We start from the raw sequence: 19915 nt of genomic DNA, 5'->3' as shown, positions 1-19915 counted from the left end.
AACTACCCCGAAATAGCAAAAAAGTGGCGGATTTAAGCCCGTTTCATTTCTTTTGTTATTATGACAACTTAATATAAAATTATATGAAGTTATTCTGTAGTTAATCGATGCTTGATTTTGATGTTATAGAGGATATAAGTTTTGATCATTGTCGAATAAATAAGATATGCCTGTTCGTTTCCTCAATCTGTTATTTTAGTTTTGAATCAGCTTATGGAAACTTCCAGAACGAGGCGAGGCAACATTATACAACCAATCGCACATTCACGGGCCTTTCCGGCAAGCGTAGAAGTTGCGATTGGTTGACAACATGATCAGCATAAAATTTTTTGGGTTTTCAGTGTTAGTTATGATAGTTTTGGCTAGACCCATATTAATTATTTTATGAAGATTTATAGTTATATTATTCATGTATATCTCATTCAACTAATGACCCTTCCTCCCCTCCCCTTTTTGATGTTCTTAACCTTTTCCGTGTTTATAGAAGTCTGTTATAACTGAATTTTTGTAATGATTTATTAACATGTACTGATATGTACAAACAAATGAATAAACACAAAAAAGTTTTTAATTTGGTTGAACATGTTTTGTGATGACATAGATCTTGAAAGTAAGTAATAAGTTGAAAAATATCCAATATGTCAGATATCGAATGATCCGGGACAGTTCTTGGAAGTTCGCGCCTTATAACTTACAAGGTTTTATTAAAATTATGTTGTATACTATCTCACAATGTCTAAGAAATCATGACACTGTTGACAATATAGCAATTTTTCTGTTTGTCAATCCAGTGGCGCATCCAGCGGGTCGGAAATACCCTCTTTCGTCAGAAAACCTTGCTACAAAGGGTAAAAGTCACGCATTGTGATCCCCCTTTGAACACCAAAATTAGTGGTAGAACCCCTTTTTAAAAAGAAAATTTCTGGACACGTCACATGCATTCATATACATGTGGTGCATCATGTTTTTCATTCTTGCATTTGACGAGAAGAAACGACATGAATCCATAATTTCACCCTTAAATTGTTGCACTGGACAAAAACTACCATTGTAAACACATTCGCATCACCGAGTTTGAAATTATGAACAACCGTTTATTTTGTCCTTCGTCAACTATTTGTCATGATGGATTACAAGTGCATTCGTTAAATCATTATCTAATTTTCAATGCGGAGAGAGGTCATCTATCCCACCTCTGGTGTTTCCAGGGGTCCGTGTTTTCCCAACTATCTATTTTGTATTGCTTATAGGATTTATAAGATTTATCGCTATTCGTTATCTTCACCTTTCATATGGAATATTTAATTTGGAACTCCAAGTGACTTCCTAATAATCAAGTTTTATTTACTGTATATGCTGTCGATAAATACAACATAACTAATGCGCTCAATTATTTAAAAAAAATTCATTTGAATTAAAAATATCGATCAATCCATTCATGTGCGCAATAATTCTAGCACACATAAAAAATTCCTCTATGCAATATTACTTGATTCTGGGATTTCATACAAGGTGAAGATAACGAACAGTGATCAATCTCGTAACTCCTATAAGCAATACAAAATAGATAGTTGGGCAAACACGGACCCCTGGACACACCAGAGGTGGGATCAGGTGCCTAGGAGGAGTAAACATCCCTTGTTGACCGATCACACTCGCCGTGAACCATATATCCTGATCAGGTAAACGGAGACATCCGTAGTCAAAATCAGTGTGCCAAGAACGGCTTAACAATCCGCATTGCATGTGATGTATTTTGATAAAACATTTAATTTCATATTGTGGTTCCATCCTACTCCTTGGGGCCATTATTTGAGTAAACTTGAATATTCACCACCTAATGATATATGTATAGTTGCATATTAATATGCAACTAATCCAGACTGCTATTCTTGAGAATTTTTTTTATACTATATCCAATTTGAAACTTCCATCTCTCATTGTTTTTCACCACACATCCGGTAACTGAACAATTTTGAATCGGTATTCTTTAAGGATGTTGTCCATAACATAAGTTTTGTCTTTTGTGGCCCAGTAGTTCTTGAGAAGATGATTTTGAAAGAATGCCACAATATATTCACCATTTCTTAATTATCTCTCTTTAAAGGAGGCGTGATCCTACATATGGACAATTGTAGATTCCCTTTTTCCAATTATGCTTTATGGCAGGTTTGGTTGAAATTGGTCTAGCAGTTCTGGAGAAGTTCCAATGTGTAAAGTTTACGAACACTGGGCAAAATGAGATCAGAAAGGCTCATTTGAGCTTTTACCTCAGGTGAGCTAAACAGAGAAATTTTTTTCTGAAAGAAAGTAACCGCAACAAAACATAATTCCTTCCAAATATTCCGTGAAGTGTAACGTATTATTTCTGGAAGTGAAATATTGGATGAATACATAATTTGTGTACAATGTTAAAACACAATATTAGGTCTTCATTTAAACATCTTACATACGCATACAACACCTTTTAGCAGATAAACTTGTATTAATCAAAAAACGTCCTTGTATGAAATTACATTTTAAAAATATATCACCAACATTCATAAATAACAAATCAATCATTAGAAAAAACAAATAGCCTCGCAGTAACCTCCATGCACACCAACAGCTGGGTATATTTCTAGGGGGAATACTTGTATATTTAAATACCATATTGTAATATTTCTAAATACTTCAGAAGCCTTTTCAGTCACATATATCTATTTTACACATGTTGTAAAGTTGTTGCTCATTCTAAACTTTTTATGATTTCAGTCCCCATGTCCTTAAAGAATTGCACATATATATTACTGTTCCTGATTTTCATCGCATGCATACTAATCAACAAACACAATTTGTTAACCTTGAGAGTATTATTAAAACACATACCTGCTTTGATCAGAGTAAGGATCTGTAGCTACTGACAAATTTAGTTGTAAAGATCTAGACCTATATGCTATTCTTAACAACAGTCACTGATTGTACAAACTGTACTATATACAATGAAATATGTTGAAGTCTAAGAAAAGTACGTGAATTTGATTTGGAAGACAGAATAATACATATGACAGGAGCAAGGCTGGTTTATAGTCCATCTTCCAAAAAGTAAACACAGACCTAAATAATCGCTAAAATACTTTTGTTTCTAATTTCAACAACGCCTGCCTGCAAAAACATCAACAGCGACAATTTTATCTTATGTATTTTTGTTTCTTTCTTCTTTCTTTAGCACGTAATAATGTGAATGAAAATTTGGCAGAGTGTCATCATAAGTATCCGAACTTTCTGTTTGTGGTGTCGTCAATAGGCTATTGAAAGTACCGTTTGAATTTTGTCCTGTATCCTCCTACTCATTAACAGCTAGTGTAATATAGCTGTCACCATCCTTATCATCAGCTGCCTTCGTAGCATAAGAATGTGCATTCTTCTCAAATTCGACGTCGATCATCCTTTGGTTCCGCTGAAGAGCAAGTGTTACGTAGCTGTCCTGAAAGTCATCGTTTCTGTTTCCGACAACAGCGCCACCTTCGTCGTAGACGTCTTCTTCCTCAGTGGCGTTGAAAGTGGAAATTGCGTTGCGCCTATTAAAGTTAAGTACGTTGTAACTGTTAGATGCTCTTGTCATCTGAGAGTAGTCTTCCTGAGGCTCGTCCGAATTATGGGTGGCAGAGTTGTTAAAGACACGTCTGGTCCTCAACTCTTTAGAAGTACATAAATTATTAAAATAAATTTCTGTGTATACTTTGAATGCATCCTATTTAAGTATTTGGTTGTACATGTTATTCAACAACTGCAGAAATAATACAAGCCTGATTAATTGCACGGGTAACACACGATGGTCCCTGTCGTGACAGGCGTTGACACAAGAAAGAACCCTAAACGTTTATCATAGGTTTAAATCTGTACTCACCTCCAGCTAGTGACGTCGCAATTTGAATGAAAAATTCTGAAAGGGACGCAAAGCAAAGGAATAAATAAACAATTGCACTGTATATAGAAAGTAAATACATTGTACTCTGTTTGATGCCTTTGTGATATAAATTTATAGGGTTCATAATGAACATAGAAACCTGAGAAATATTGTCCGAGAAACTTTAATCTGCAAATAGAAACAGGAATATATTTATTATTCTCATATATTCCGTGACGCACGGTACAGGGATACACAAATGATATCGTGCTAGAACGTATATGTTGATCTTGCATGGCAACGCTTAATTGTATGTGCTATGTTACCAAACTCACTTTCACAAAATGATGTATTTTAAGTATTTCATCAAATAAATTGTGTTATCTTGTTAAATACCATTCCCAAACATGCTGTTCATTTGTCCTGTTTCGTGATATAAGGATTATATAAAAAGAATTAAATATAAAAAAGAATTAACCTTTGATTGTACAGTTCGACGATGATAACTAAGATTGATCCGGCGCTGAATATCACAGCCAATAAAACAGGTAAAATTATGCGTCACTTGGGCAACTCTTGTATTCAAATTAATGATTGCTAAAGACGATGTATTTCTGATACAAAAATGTCTGCCTGATTTGAAAGCTATTTTTCAGAATGAAGTTAATACCCTAGTACCAAAAACATATGTTATTGGATTAAATCTATGATGTTTTTTAGTGGAGAAATAACAAAACAGGTTAATAAAGTGAAAGGAAGTTAATAAAGTGAAAGAAAGTTAATAAAAAAAATGTATGCACGTTTGCGGATATTTACTTAATTAGATTTATTATTTTCGTGTCATTAAAACAACGGACCACTATACAATGATATAAATAATCACAATTAATTTATGCATTCATTTCCAGACAATCATGGAGTAACATTTAGCCCCTCCCCCTTTTGGGTTTAAAATTTTGAGGTTTGATCTAAGATTTTTCTCCGTTTCCTACCCATCCCTTAACTTTCAAAATCGACAATAAACTGTGCCTGGGCTCACTATATCTGATACTAATTATAAATAACCCTAAGTGCTCGTCTACTGAAAGTGCCCAAGTTATCGCAAAAAAGGTAATCTCATTGGGCATACTAAAGATAAAAACCGCAACGGAATCGTAGACGAAATAATGGTTGCGATATTCCGTATTACCGTTACGCAATACTGATAACGTGTGATTCCACCCCGCTATTATGTTATTGTGTTACCAGTTATATAAATCTTTAAGCAAGTGAGTCGTTCAAATATTTTTATCTGCTAGACCAGCTTTAACACTACTGTCTACGGTTCCAAATTATTATTATTTACACATACACTGTAACACAATAGTCTCCTAATAATAAAAACACAATTCATCAAGTCATGCTCAGCCGAAATGATAGAAGACTGCATCCGATGTTAACAAACGTTATCGAGGATTCAATGAGTTTTCAATTTAAAAATATTACATTCGTGAGGGTTTTTCTGTTATCAAACATTGCGGACCTATTTCTTTCATGGCGATACATAAGGTTTTCTAATATATTCCAAACAGCAATATGAAATCAGCGAACATTCATGAACATGTGTAAGCACTCACGAAAAAAGACATGATAGGTGCCTACATATTGGACGGGCCTTATATAAACAAATTCAAAGTTTACCATCAATAAAACTTAAACCTGTTTGATCCTAGTATTCTTACTCACCTCAGATTCGCATGCAGTCCTTTTCTATATTAACATCAAAACACCATCAAATCTTCTATATCAACTTTTTCTTTATTGACATGTGCTTCGAATGAATGGAAAATATGGCGCCAACTTCTGACGCAATTTATCACGTAATAATAACGATGTCATTAAGCCCGAATTGTCAGATAGCGGTGCATATGTAATTTTGCGCTTTATAAATGAATAAAATAATAATAATAAGATAAATCTGGATGAATCTCATTCCTCTCAAATCCGGTGCATGTGCAGTATTCTTGTTAATTACAAAGCCATCATCTTATGAATCGAGAAAAGTAACATATCATTAATTGGGAATTACCTTCGTGTATATTGATTGATTGATTGATTGTATCTCTCGGCCACCGCGGCGTCTTCGTGTATATAGCACAGATTGTTATTGTAAAGGCTTCAATACCTGCTTATAATCATAAACATTTAATTTTGATAATAAAAACTCAAATGTCTTGATATTCTGCTTGCACATTTCAGCCACTAGGATCCCGTGTATATACAGGAACGCCCACAGGCCCACAGAAGCGGCATCTTAAGACAGTTGCTATAAATAGTCACCGTCTTAAACAAACCGACACATATTCATTTTGTTTTATTGCATGTTTAACCCAATCCGTCGCCCACACTCACATTTATTGCTTTTTAGAAAATTCAGGTAGAAATAACTTCCTGATGGATATGTATTTGAGGAAATATTATTTTTTATAACATAATTCATTACCGTATGTAGTTTACAAGCAATGGTGGAAGAAATTGTGCATAAACCATGATGTCCATTGCATGTTACGTATTGCTATTCTGTTTACATTTTGTTCATTCAAAAGCTGGACTCGGGGTAGGAGTCTGCGGCCGGTAAGTAATGATCACCATAAATAAAATGTAAACCATTTAACATGATTGAAATTTGATAAAACTCAGATTTGGAAACAATAATGCTTACATTTAGGAACAATCATGCTTATATTTATAACGTCAGACACAAATCGCGTTAATATCGTGGCTTATTTGTAGAGATCCTTTGAGATGCTGTGTGAATTATCGACAGGAGTATACATTCTGCAATCGTAAGCAATTTAACTTTTGTTTTTGAATAGTTTAAAATCACTGTAACCATATTCATCATTTCTCCCACCAAAAAACGTGATCGGGTATACATGTATCGCTACGTCATCCTATTTTCATTCCCTCAAAAAATGCATTGCAAAACGGATATAGTAACGGGGCCATTCTTGTGTGGGTGAGAATGTTTCAGAGAGACTGTGTGTGTGTAACATTGATTGATTGATTTAACTCTCAACTGTAAAATTAGTTTTGTATTCCTTAGTTACAGGAGTTGTGATCGTTATCTTCACCTTTTCACTGAGCTTGTAAACACTTTACAGACAGCATTTTCTGCTTGATTCATTCTTCACATGTAGCTTTGTTATCAAAAGAAAAATCCTTGATTTTGGATCAAATGTTCAAGATCACTACAGGACTAAATAGCAAAGGCTTGCAAACACTACACAGGCTAAATTACTTTATGCTCAATTGATACAATACTTCACTTGAAAAAAATCTCTTTCTAAGGCCTTTAACGCAACATTTACATTCATTGGTATTTCGGATTTCACATATTTCGGTTGAGCATCACTGAAGAGACATTATTTGTCGAAATGCGCATCTGGTGCATCAAAATTGGTACCGTACAAGTTTTACATGATGACCCCTGGGTCGAGGCCTTTGCTGGTGGACTGTTAGTCCCCGAGGGTCTCTACAGCTCAGTAGCTAAGTACTTCGTTACTAGCTTGAAAATACGGATGGATATCTAATTGCTGTTATAAAATTTAGAAATTCATTTCAAAATTAAGGATTATCTCCCTCACGGATAGCTCTTATCCTTAGACGAATTTGACTCCACTTTTTTGGCACACCGTTTTCCCCTATAATAGCTCTAAAACTTCATTGTTATTTCGGATTTCAAACATTTCGGTTGAGCATCACTGAAGAGACATTATTTGTCGAAATGCGCATCTGGTGCCGTATAAGTTTTACATTTAGATATACATTTATGTACTACGTTTTATCTATTAGTAAAATTCATTTTTATTTATATTCGATTCGATATATTACAGTCAAAGCGAAAGTCACCACAGAGTTAATCACATTTGCTTCATATTTTGATATTTTATAGCACATAAATTTTATCGGCAAACTGAGAACTCAACTTTATAACAAACGGGATGTCTTCAACCTCTCCATCTTCAACTTGAACCTGTTGTAAAGTCGAATGCTGACTTGTTTTACACCAATTGTTAGACCCTTATTTACACACTGATTTTGAGTACGGGTTACTCCGTTTACCTGATCAAGCTATAGGCTCAAGACGAATGTGACCAGTCGACAGGGGATGTTTACTTCTCCCAGGCACCTGATCCCACCTCCGGTATATTCAGGGATGCTTATTTGCCCAACTCTATTTTGTATTGCCTATATCAGTTATGACTTGTGAGATTGATCACTGTTCGTTATCTTCATCTTTCATATAGCATATTCTATTATCACGTTTATGTGATGTATTTGCCTCTCAACGGATTCGATACGCTAGAGCATGTCCTGCGTGTGACCAATTTTAAAATCGAGGCAATCTACTGACAAAAAAGTTAATGTTACATTGGTTTCAACAATCTCGTTTGAAGTCAGCATTTCGTAAATTCTATTTCGTTAGAATGATCTTATTTGCAAATACAACCTGTTGTCAAGTATGCTTACTTGTTGCATAACAATTGTTAGGTCGTTCTTTACACATTGGTTTTGAGTACGGGATACTCCGTTTACCTGGTAAACCTATAGGCTCACGGCGGATGTGACCGGTCAATAGGGGATACTTACTCCTCTAAATCACCTTCACCCACGTTTATTATGCCCGTAGGTTCGTATTATCCCTACTCTTAATTATTCCCTGTGGGATTTAAGAGATTGGTCTATGTTCATTATCTTCACTTTTCTTGCAGCTTTGTTATCAAGAGTGAAAGAACACTATTGAGTTTGGGATCTAAAGATCACCACGGGACCTCATGGAGGAAACTTGTAGGCACTCATTCTGAGAACTCCTATTATTGTTTTATGTCCCATTCTCGACATTTTTCACACATAAAGATACGTCACCAGCCTTTTGTGAAATGCCAGAAATTTTGATCTATGCATGACGTTTACCTTATATCCTACTGCAGAGAAAAATCTAGACATTTGATTGGACGACAAACCGGTAATATGAGGCCCTATATTATATTCTGCCAAGAATAGATGGGGTACAAAATAGCTTCGATAGATCTAGATATATACTTAACCGCTTCGTAAAATAAACATCATTTTAAAAATATTTTTTTAAATCCATTGTTTAGTTTTCGCAGTTTCAGAAATTATAGTAAAATCACATTTATTTCCGTTAAATAATAAAAGTAACATAATAACGATGTGTACCAGATAGTGTGTTATCGGTCACATATCCCTTTCATCTTTAGCTGTGTACCAACGCGTATCCAGCCGTGAAAAAGGAAACCATGGGATACACTACTTCTAACTATTTTTACAAAACAATCCACATCAGCACTCCAAGATCAATAGAAACGCCATTTATCATGCCACCATCAACTCAAACTCTACTTTCACTCCGCACACATTAATATTTTCCTGTACAAAATTCGGAGCTCGATGGCAAAAAACCTCGATGATATTTTCCCCGATTTTTGCATGACCTTTTATCCAGCAGCAAATACCAAATGTTCCATACTTCCAGTGATGCATAATTCACAATTTAAACACAGATGCAGTAAGTTAAAGAATCAAAACGATGACGAACAACAAGTTTACTGGGTGACATCACAGCTGCTGCCGCACCATTTGGGTTTAGGCTAAGGTGTTAAAGGCCTATACATGTATAATATATATATTATTGATAACTATCTCACATCAAATGTAAAGTTAAAATTAAAAAAATAAAATGCAATTGATCTTTAAAAGTTATTTCTTAAATTAGTTCACAAATGTATAAAAAGAATTATAATAATTTCTTTCCAGTTTTGTTTTTCAGAACGCACCCCCGTCTTCATTGTCCGATTTCCACATTGATCGCTCTGCAGTAGGACATATCCGTTATATGGATTCTTGGCAGGGTATATGGACTCGCATTCCATGTCAAAGTATATAACAGCTTGGGAGAGAATATAAACATTGACGGGGAATGCGAGTCCATATACCCTACCAAGAATCCATATAACGAATAATGTATCATGTCAAAGCCTTCCGTGACACTATACCTTTAAGGTCGTTCGCAACACTTTTCACATTTAATGCCGATGTTGTAGATTAGACCTTTCTCCGAAAAAATGGGCTAAGCATAGCATTTCCCCTAGGAAGAATAAACCCAGACCCATCTTTTGCCCTAGGTAGAAGCACCCCAGTATAGAATCTCACAACTGTCCGTTTCCAGTAGTGTAGGATTTCCCCACAATAGTTATCATATTCCTGGAAACCTGGCTGTATACAAGTAGTAGGAAAAGTACTAGATAATAGAATTGCCCCATAGTTAGGTTTCTCCCACCCGATTTTGGATTTAATTTTAGTAATATGTCCTTCAGATAGCCAATTGCGTTGTCAACTAATACTGTATATTGATTGATTGATATTTTCCGCCACACTCAACAATTTTTCTGGTGGCGCCCAGATTTCAATGGTGGAAGAGAGATCCCAGATACAAAGTACGTGGGAAGAGGCCACCGACCTTCCGAAAGTAAACTGGGAAACTTTCTCACTTACCGGTGCGAGCGGGATATATTGCATACAAAAGTATGAGGGTTTTTATACCCCCCGCAACAAGTTGGAGGGGGGGGGGGTATACTGGAATCGGGTTGTCCGTCTGTCTGTCCGTCCGTCCGTCCATCCGTCTGTAGACGCAATGGTTTCCGGGCTCTAAAGCATTATCCTTTCCACCTACCGTCACCATATCATATATATGGACTACCCATGGGATGAAGATGTTCCCTATCGATTTTGGGGTCAAAAGGTCAAAGGTCACGCGCACTGGACATCGAAGTAGCAATATGGTTCGGTTTGTCATGCCATTTGTTTTTTACACTCAGAAAAGAGGTAGTTTATACCTATTACCAACACCCTTTGGGAGATTGGGGTAAGCTGGGGGTATTATTAGTGAGCATTGCTCACAGTACCTCTTGTTTTTAATGAAAAAGCATTTTAAAGTAAAACTTATACGGTATAATCTTTACTCCTTACACCCCGCACTTTTAAATATACACAAAATAACTACCATATCATCGTAACCCAGGCGAGCTTGTTGGAGCAGCCGGCGTTTATTATGTAACGCCATACAAATGCACATATATACATACAATGCCATATTTTTTATGAACGACGCCAACATATACAGTATTACGAAAATATTTGAAACGAAAATATGAAGTTCTGCTTTGTATTAAGTGTTTAAATTGTTAACCCCATCACTGACATTAAAAACCGCCCAGGAAAAACCATAGATGGTTAACTATGGAAACCTGTGTCCGTGCAAGTGTAAATAACATCTCTAGGGCAATGCCGGACGAGCATTTAAGCGGAACTACCGTAGTAAACATTGAATAATGATAGTAATGTGAGCTAAACTTTGATATTTAAAAAATAAAGCTCGAGCGCCTCGTGTGAAGCGTTGGCTTAGAATAACCAAACACAAGACTATTACTCGAATTCACTAGAATTTTATTGGCCTTTCTATGGCCTCGCCTACTTTTTTGGCGCTTTAATACGTTTCTATCATACAATATTTTCCCAGTATTCTACGGAATGCGGGAAAAATCTAGTATAATTTTTACTCCTTACACCCCTCACTTTTAAATTTACACAAAATAACTACCATATAGCCGTAATCCAGGTGAGCTTAGAATTTTAGTCGTCCAAAAGTTAGATATGAAAAGCAAAATGAATAATTTTCCCACAAACAGGAAAATATTAACCATTGATGTCACAAGATTTTTTGAAAATGACATCTGATTTTCAATACTGTCTTTGACATAACTGTCTTTTGATGAATCTGAAATCTGACGTCCGTGCTTTTTTCAAATTCTGTCATTAACGTTAGAGTTCGCTGCGGTAGTAGCTCCACCAGAACGCAAAAATGCAGACCGATATTGACTTTATAAGAAATTCGCAAAGTTTCTTTGCTAAGAGGGCGTTGTCCGAGTCGTCCAAGGCAAATCCAGTGGAACTCACGATGTCCTCAATGTTCCTCTCCAATCTTAGCTCTGAAAATAAATATATGAACGAAAATAAAGCTTTAGTCAAATAATAATCTTACTATTATCGTATCGAAGATGTTGGAACTCCTAAGTGTTCCGTTTTCTCCCTTGCCCTTTTGGGTAATATAGGACGTAAAACACTTTTTGTTTTTAACACCATTCTCCCATGTATCCCCTTTTTTAAGCATTGACCAAAAAGGTGCAGATTTCCCCAACGGAATAGCTAAACTTCCTCTCCCCAGTCTGATATGAGTTAATTTATCAGTCCCTTACCGACGAAGTCGAAGGGGACTTTAGGTTTGCACTCCGTCCGTCCGTCCGTCTGTCTGTCCGTCAGTCCAGTTTTCCGCACTTTTTTCTATGTTCTTGCAGACATTTATTTTATATTTGGTACATGATATGGCGTTGCCATAACACGTTACTGATCAAGTTCGAATTTGGTCCCGGTCCGTTGATTTTTTTTACTTCGTTATGGACCTTGGACTTAATTAGAGAAATAGTTTGAATTATCAGTTTTCCAGACTTTTTTTGGTTGTGTTTGCAGATATTCATTTGATATTTGGTACATTGCTTTGCTATAGCAAGTTACAAATCAAGTTCGAGTTTCGTCTCGGTCCGTTGATTTTTCATTAAGTTATGGCCCTTGGACTTTAAAAAATAGCATGAATTATCAGTTTTCCGGACTTTTTTTGGTTGTTCTTGCAGATATTCATTTGATATTTGGTACATTACTTTGCCATAACAAGTTACAGATCAAGTTTAAATTTTGTCTCTGTCCGTTGATTTTTCATTAAGTTATGGCCCTTGAACTTAGAAAAATAGAAAAGAGTACTACACTCATTAAAACTTCTAGCACAGTAATACAACATATTGCAAAATTATTCATATCACCTACATGTCAGTTTATTGACTTGGTTAAATACCTAATTAAACCTACTTATAAATTTCTCTTTTTCCCCTGGTCGTGTCTCTACTCGAATAGTAGTTGATTCCTATCCTGGTTTCCCAATTTTCCCTTTTATCATAACCTACATAATGAACTTTGAATTTTGTTGTGGTAGAGTAAATTTTGCAACTGGTAGGGACTATGCATTGCCATGCAATACTCTCAAAATGCTTGTTGTTTAACAAATAAGTCTAGATGGAGGACTACATGTAGCCAGTTATTTTCCTCTCCCCAAAATTGCTTTAAAGCGTCTACCTCACTGGTGTTATGACACCACCATCTTGAATTAATTTTAATATACTTGGTATTATAATCTGTTGCGAACCTGTCGCATGTGTGAGGCCCCCATAAAGTATCCATATCTTTGAAAATGTGATTTTTGATCCCCCAGTCATCAATATCATAACATCTACTCAATGTATCCGCATGAACATTTTTATTTCTTGGTACCCAAACACAGTTAAGTGCGACATTGCTGCGAGAACATTTCTTACGAATTTCTTGTGCAATCCTATGCAAATGAGCCTTTCTACTGCCCACCTCTAATATTCTACTGACATTTTACTGTCTGTGTGCCAATCTACACTTTCACCGTGATTACTTTCTCCTATAGTATTCAATGATCTATTAACCGATTCTAGTTCTCTCTAAGTAGAACTCTCACAGTATTCCTCTCTTGTCCACAATCCTATAACTTCTGAATTATCATTGCCTTCTATAAATGCACCATACCCAGTATCAGATGCATTGCTATAAACGTTCAAGTTCGAGTTACTCTTGTGAACTTGAATATGATCTGAATTAAGGCTCAACAGATTTCAATTCCTCTGCTGACCGTGAATTCAACTCAATATAAGAGTGCCAACTAAAATTTGACAAAATATCTTGATACAAACACCTTGTGTAAAAATTGATCGCGTGTCCTACCGCGGCTTCCATAGATATGTAACACCTCCAAATTGTGTTGTAGTTCTTTATTCCATGGTGATGAAGTATATGTACAGTGTTCCCTAAAATATACATCAAGATGTCATTAAAATCTTTCCCATACAAGTCAATAGCATTCTTGATTAATCCAAAAATAATTCTATACTTTTTTATTGTTTGACTTACAATCAATGACCTCAAACAATATTCATATAACTGTATTATGTATATCACCATTACACAAATATTAAAACTTTTTACACAACACTTCCATCAAAATACACAACAGCAATATGCAAACACATACCCTAAGTAAGGTGCAAACGTGGTGACTAACAGCTATGGGCACTTCCCTTCTGAATAGTGTTGTATCGTACATGTAAGATGTACTATATCAAAATAAAAATATCAAATACAGACTCTATACATATTGCATGACCTTAGACTAATTATTACACTAACTGATTTCCATACATGTGCTATATTTAAAGTAACAATTAAATCATCTCAATACCCTTGTCTGTATAACTTTAGATGTAAACAATGAACTGCTGACACATACCGTGAACATTTAAACATGAAATTTATCTTCATAATTACTTCAAAGAACCGGTGCATCTATACCTAGAAAACTACATACTATGTTACTTGTTCGAAATATACAAAGTGCTAGTTGCATCACTAAAATACAAATTTTCACAGTACCTTAGACCATTTCCTGTCAACTAAATGGCCACAAAAATATCACGAGAAATGACCAGCATGCAATGCACTGTTTCATATGACATTATAAATATTAATCAATAATTAGTTTTATGTCAAAGGTTTTCTTTAAATAACATAGCCCGAACTAATTTTCAACAAATAATGAAAATAAGAAATGATTACAAATAAATCCAATATTTCCAAACCTCATCAGCTTATCATTTAATGTTACATAATTTCACCCAATATGCCAACACTTAAAATAAAATGGTCAAGAGATAACGACCTCGACCCCAAATAAAGAGGTCCCCGGTTCAAATCCAATCATCACACAATATTTTGTTAAACTTGAAATTAAATTTCATCTCTCTTAGAAATATAAGCTGACATGTGGCTCTAGCAATAGCCCTAACGTAGAACGTGTTTTGACCTGTTTGAATTAGTTTTAAAACATTTTTATATACTTCATTACCATCTTAATTCGCTCAAAAGTAACTTTCAAATTACCTGTCTCTGTATTCCACTCCAAACCCAACCAAACTGGGGGTTTTGGATGCCATTCACACTTAGATTCAGCGATCACAAAACCCAATTCAGAAAGATCCTTTCTTACAAGTCTACTAATAGACTCTGCCTCTGAAAAAGTTTTAGATCCTGCCAAACCATCATCCAAATATATGATTACGTGTAATCTTAAATTCCTCCAATACTGAACACCTTTTCTCAAAACGTTTGTAAAAATAAAGGCTGTCGAAGAAATGCCAAAAGGTAAAACGTTAAACACGTAATATTTTTTCTAACCATAATGCTCCTAATGAAAACCCAAATATTTTCTGTGTTCTTCAAAAATTTCTATATGATGATATGCAGACGTAAGGTCGAAACAAAACGCATAAATATCCAGTATCAAAAAATTCCCGAGCAGTTCTAGTATCTTCCATCCTAAATACAAAATCATGAAAGAACTTATTGATGTGTATGCAATCTAAGACCAAGCGTGGTTTACCTGATTTATTGAAAGCCACGGTCAATGCATTGGCCATAAAAGAAATGTGAGTTACCTGTGTTATGCAGCATTTCTGAATAACCTTTTGAATTTCTTGGTAAACAATACTCACATTGTCACTGGCAGATTTGTTGTTGTTAAAAAACTCACTTGATGGAACGTGCTTAAATGGAATTATGTAACCATTCTCTATAATACTCAAGACATAATTGTCTGTGCACATACTCTTCCATTTCGACAAATGCATTTTCAAACGTAAATATGGACTGACATATTCAGTATCATAATCTTTTTTAGAAACTATAAACTGACTTTGTGCTATATCAGCTTTAACAGAATTACTATTGTAATGAACATTAGCATTTTCATCTAGAATACTAGTACTTATCTTAATTAGCGTTTCCTTGTTACAATCCCGTGCCCAATGCTCCGGGAAACCGCGCTTGTAATAGGTCCCTGGCTTCTTGTTGCTGTAATTTTTGTTTGACTTCTCAGGTGCTGATTTTGCGGGAGTTGTATAAGGTGTGACTCTGGCTTTTTGAGCTCGTTCCTCCTTCAATTTCTTTTCCGCGCGCATCTCTGCTTTAAATATTCTTTTCTCGTCTTCCTCGTCCGATGATATCTCGTGTTGAGTATATTCTTGTACGGTTCTCCAACCATTTTTGACGAGTCAGCAAGTTTTACTAGCCTTTGTATGTCGTCTATAAGCTCTATACCTTCCGTAATGCTTTGGAAAGCGGCTTCGGCTTCACCGTCGTTTATGTGGGTGTTGGCCTGTACCATTTTATCTCTCACAGTGTTGTTAAACTTGAACTGTGCCTCGTTGCCTTTTCTTTTAAAAACGAAAGTCTTATCGGAAGCTGCTTGAATTATGCACATTTACTGTTCGTTCTGTTGCTTTTCTTGCTTCGAGATCTTCACCTCTAAAGAAGCCAATTTGGAATCTATAACGTCTGACACTCTAGATAACAATATATCCATTTGTTGGGACTCCATTTTCCTGCTCCAAAAATAAAGCTCGAATGCCTCGTGTGAAGCGTTGGCTTAGAATGACCAAACACAAGACTATTACTCGAATTCACTAGAATTCCATTGGCCTTCCTATGGCCCCGCCTACTTTTTAGCGCTTTAATACGTTTCTATTATACCATATTTTCCCGCTATTCTACGAAACGCAGGAATAATCTAGTACCAATTTTGATGCACCTGATGCTCATTTCGACAAATAATGTCTCTTCAGTGATGCCCAACCGAAATGTTTGAAATCCGAAATAACAATGAAGTTTTAGAGCTATTATTGGGGAAAACAGTGTGCCAAAAAAGTGAAGTCAAATTCGTCTAAGGATAAGAGCTATGCGTAAGGGAGATAATTTTTAATGTCCATCCTTCCGTCTGTGAACAATATTTCCAGAGGATATCCTTTATAGACATCGAGTCTATTAATGAAATTTTATGTCATGAATACAATTTTTGGCAATGGAATTTATGATGATGTCTCTGTGATACTTTAGAAAAGACCTGAATGATACGTAAACTAAACCATTACAGAATTTAGGGTAAGACTCAAACATTTATATACACAGTTTCAAAAAACTATTTTCGCAACTTGACTAGAAAAAATCAAGATGATTGTGATTTACATTGTTTATATTGGAATGGATGATGCTTTTTTTAAATCTATAATGTGAAGTACCTGTGGAATTCCAAGGCCTACAGTTAATTAATAAGACCTTATTGATTTTTAGGTCAGATTATTGAATTAAAGACCATTCAAAATTGTTCTTCCGCAGAAAATCAGCGGTTATGGCAATGAAATTAATGTTATAAAACTCAAATAGCAGGGTACATGCAGAAATTTGGAGGAATGATTTAGAGTCTCTGAAAAGGGAGGTATTAACTCAATTGGAGACAGGAAGCACCAACTCCTTTAAATGAATGCAAACTAATAATAATAAATATTAATACTTTTTCACTTTAAGCCGGACATAGTGGAGGCCAATGAGCTTGTACATTTTCCTATAGTGTAGTTTTATAAAAGGACGGACGGTTGTGTTTGACTTTAAATCGGTCTTCTCTTCTGTCGCGTGTGCGTGCGCTAGCGAATGTGTTTGGTTTTGCTAGCTATTCTTGCTTTATTCATTTCTTCCGATAACCAAGTACATATTTTAGATACTATTGCTGGACCGAGTGAATGTTCTATCAAGCCCCAATCTTTGCTCCTCATGAAAATATCAACAGCCATGAAAGAGACACTTCAAACGCACTGTACCACAAAATATGCCAAAAGTGGTGTAAATCAAATGCGGATTCTAAAAACATCTACAGAACTTCTAGTATATTTGAAATATCAAAACCTTTTTAAAATTAACAACATTAAAACGTATGACTTTTCAACTATTTACACCGCCATTCCTCACGATAAATTAAAGACTAGAATTTGACATCATAGACAGTTGCTTCGTCTACAAAAATGGAAAATGCAAATATTCGTATTTAGCGATCAGTCACACCAATGACTACGAAGAATTATCAACGAGGAACTCCAGCATCTTTAAATATTCTTCTGTGTAGAATCAGAGTTGTGTTTGACAAAGTAATCTTTTCAATGGCTGATCTCAAGATATGAATATTACCCTTTTCCATGTTTATTGAACAAGCAACTGCCTATGATATCATAAAGTCAAGTGTGTGAAGGACTAAAGTATTTAGAAACTGATGTTGGGTTTTATCACAATACACACAAAAAACTATCAGTTTATCAAGGACAATTTCAGGTTTGATTTAACATTTCAATCGACGCAAATTAACATCCTGATTTCGAAATGTGTGCTTAATGAGGATAGCGGGTCACGTGATGTTGTGACCCCACATATAACAATTGCGTCTATTACCGATCAGCCTATTGTGAAGAAAAACAGTATTATTCAACTTCGTTTGATACCACTGTGATAGATTCGAGATGTTTTTTTTTACATCAATGTTTTTATTAGATACTATTCCTTTATTGAAACCCTAACAATTTTTGTCAACACGAAAACGACGAATGGAATTAAGAGGAACTCGGCTATATAACCTACTACATATCGTGCAAACTAATGTACACGCACCTACTCGTTTGTTTGTATTATTTATGATTTAGAGTCATTCAATTAATTAGTTATGTTCCTCGTTTATATACTTAAAATAAACTATTTTGTTTCTATCTGAATATTTTCCTCCATAATCCATTGAACAGTCAAGGGTCAATGGAACATATATTTAGGGAGAAATGATGTGAACATGGCGAGATCAAAGTAAAAGTAGTTGCTAAAAATAATACATGAATTAGGCAGATGTTTTTATTAGCATATATGATATACATGTATATTTAATCTTTAATTATGAACATTGTCATGGCTAAAATAGACATAATGACCTCTTCCTAAAAATGTGTAAACGACGTTGCTCAATGATCATTCAATTATCTGTCAGAGAAAACTTTAAATATAATGAATACCTGTTTAAATATAACGCTTTATGGTTCAATCGAGATGTTTCGTTATATATAGGAAAGAAATATGGATGTTTCTCCACAGAAATAGATAATTGTTTTTGTAATAATTACAGTAGTGGTCGATACCATACCACCCGCTAGCAAAATAGAACTCACAGGAACCGGTAACTTTGTCAGTAATAATTGTAGCAGTTGTCTATATCATACCACCTGTTTTACTAGGGGTGGTATGGTACATGTATTGCCAGTACTATTACCATCACTTCCTGTGATTCTTCGTTGATCAGAATACAAACAACATCAGGTATGCATTGAAAAGTGGGCATTTCTATAAGATCACCATTTATTGAGAACCACCAACAACCAGTTTGAACTTCACGCAAGTGATTTGAAAACAAACACTAAAGGGCATATTGTAACATAAAGAAATATTTAATTTGTGACAATAAACATCGCACCACAGCACATTTGGATAATATTACAAACCACAATTATAACATCATCAAATCCCGTGGCGATCCGGATTGAAATAGGCCCACAGTACCCCTTACTTGTCATAAGAGGCGATTAAAGTTGTATGTTGTATTACGACAATTTTTTTCCATCTTGCAAAAACGCTATTAAATCATCGCACGTATGTAGTTACGAGGATGTATGACCTGTCATACATTTTTTCACCAGTTTTAACCAAACTAATTTGATTTTAACCAAAATTATTTCATTTTAACCAAAATTATTTGATTTTAAATCTGTGTTTACAAACACACGCGTCACTCTGCCTTTTCAAGTGACAGTCACGTCATCAGTTCAAACATTCAAATCATCGGTGATCTTGTCTGTATAAAGCTGTGTATTTTGTAACAACAGTACCGTGCCTTAAGTTTAATAGAAATAAAAATATCAA

General features: G+C 35.2%; 2 protein-coding genes and 1 long non-coding RNA gene across 4 annotated transcripts in view; 2 read left to right on the top strand and 1 right to left on the bottom strand.

Moving 5' to 3' along the window:
• LOC130054058 (uncharacterized) overlaps positions 1–19915 on the top strand; it is a 1204346-nt gene that overhangs the window by 1076090 nt on the left and 108341 nt on the right. The window lies entirely within an intron of this gene.
• Positions 1–19915, top strand: part of LOC130054068 (uncharacterized) — an 83118-nt gene that overhangs the window by 27431 nt on the left and 35772 nt on the right. Inside the window, exons 1-2 of one of the 2 annotated variants that reach the window (XM_056162393.1) lie at positions 6379–6502; positions 6662–6714. In XM_056162393.1, the coding sequence (XP_056018368.1) occupies positions 6417–6502; positions 6662–6714 (139 nt within the window). In that variant the 5' untranslated portion in view covers positions 6379–6416. Of the gene's footprint in view, positions 1–6378; positions 6503–6661; positions 6715–19915 lie in introns of those variants that run through there. The other variant, XM_056162398.1, reaches the window with a different exon arrangement.
• On the bottom strand, positions 10960–17020 carry LOC130054103 (uncharacterized). The gene is made up of 4 exons (XR_008802371.1): positions 15020–17020; positions 14115–14196; positions 13779–13890; positions 10960–11940 (listed from the first exon to the last, which is right to left on the bottom strand). It is a non-coding gene; the product is annotated as an uncharacterized LOC130054103 (long non-coding RNA).

The sequence above is a fragment of the Ostrea edulis genome, chromosome 1 (genome assembly GCF_947568905.1).
Source record: "Ostrea edulis chromosome 1, xbOstEdul1.1, whole genome shotgun sequence".
NCBI lineage: Eukaryota > Metazoa > Mollusca > Bivalvia > Ostreida > Ostreidae > Ostrea > Ostrea edulis.
Note: the sequence above shows the minus strand (reverse complement) of the source record. Positions and strands in the feature narration are given on the sequence as shown.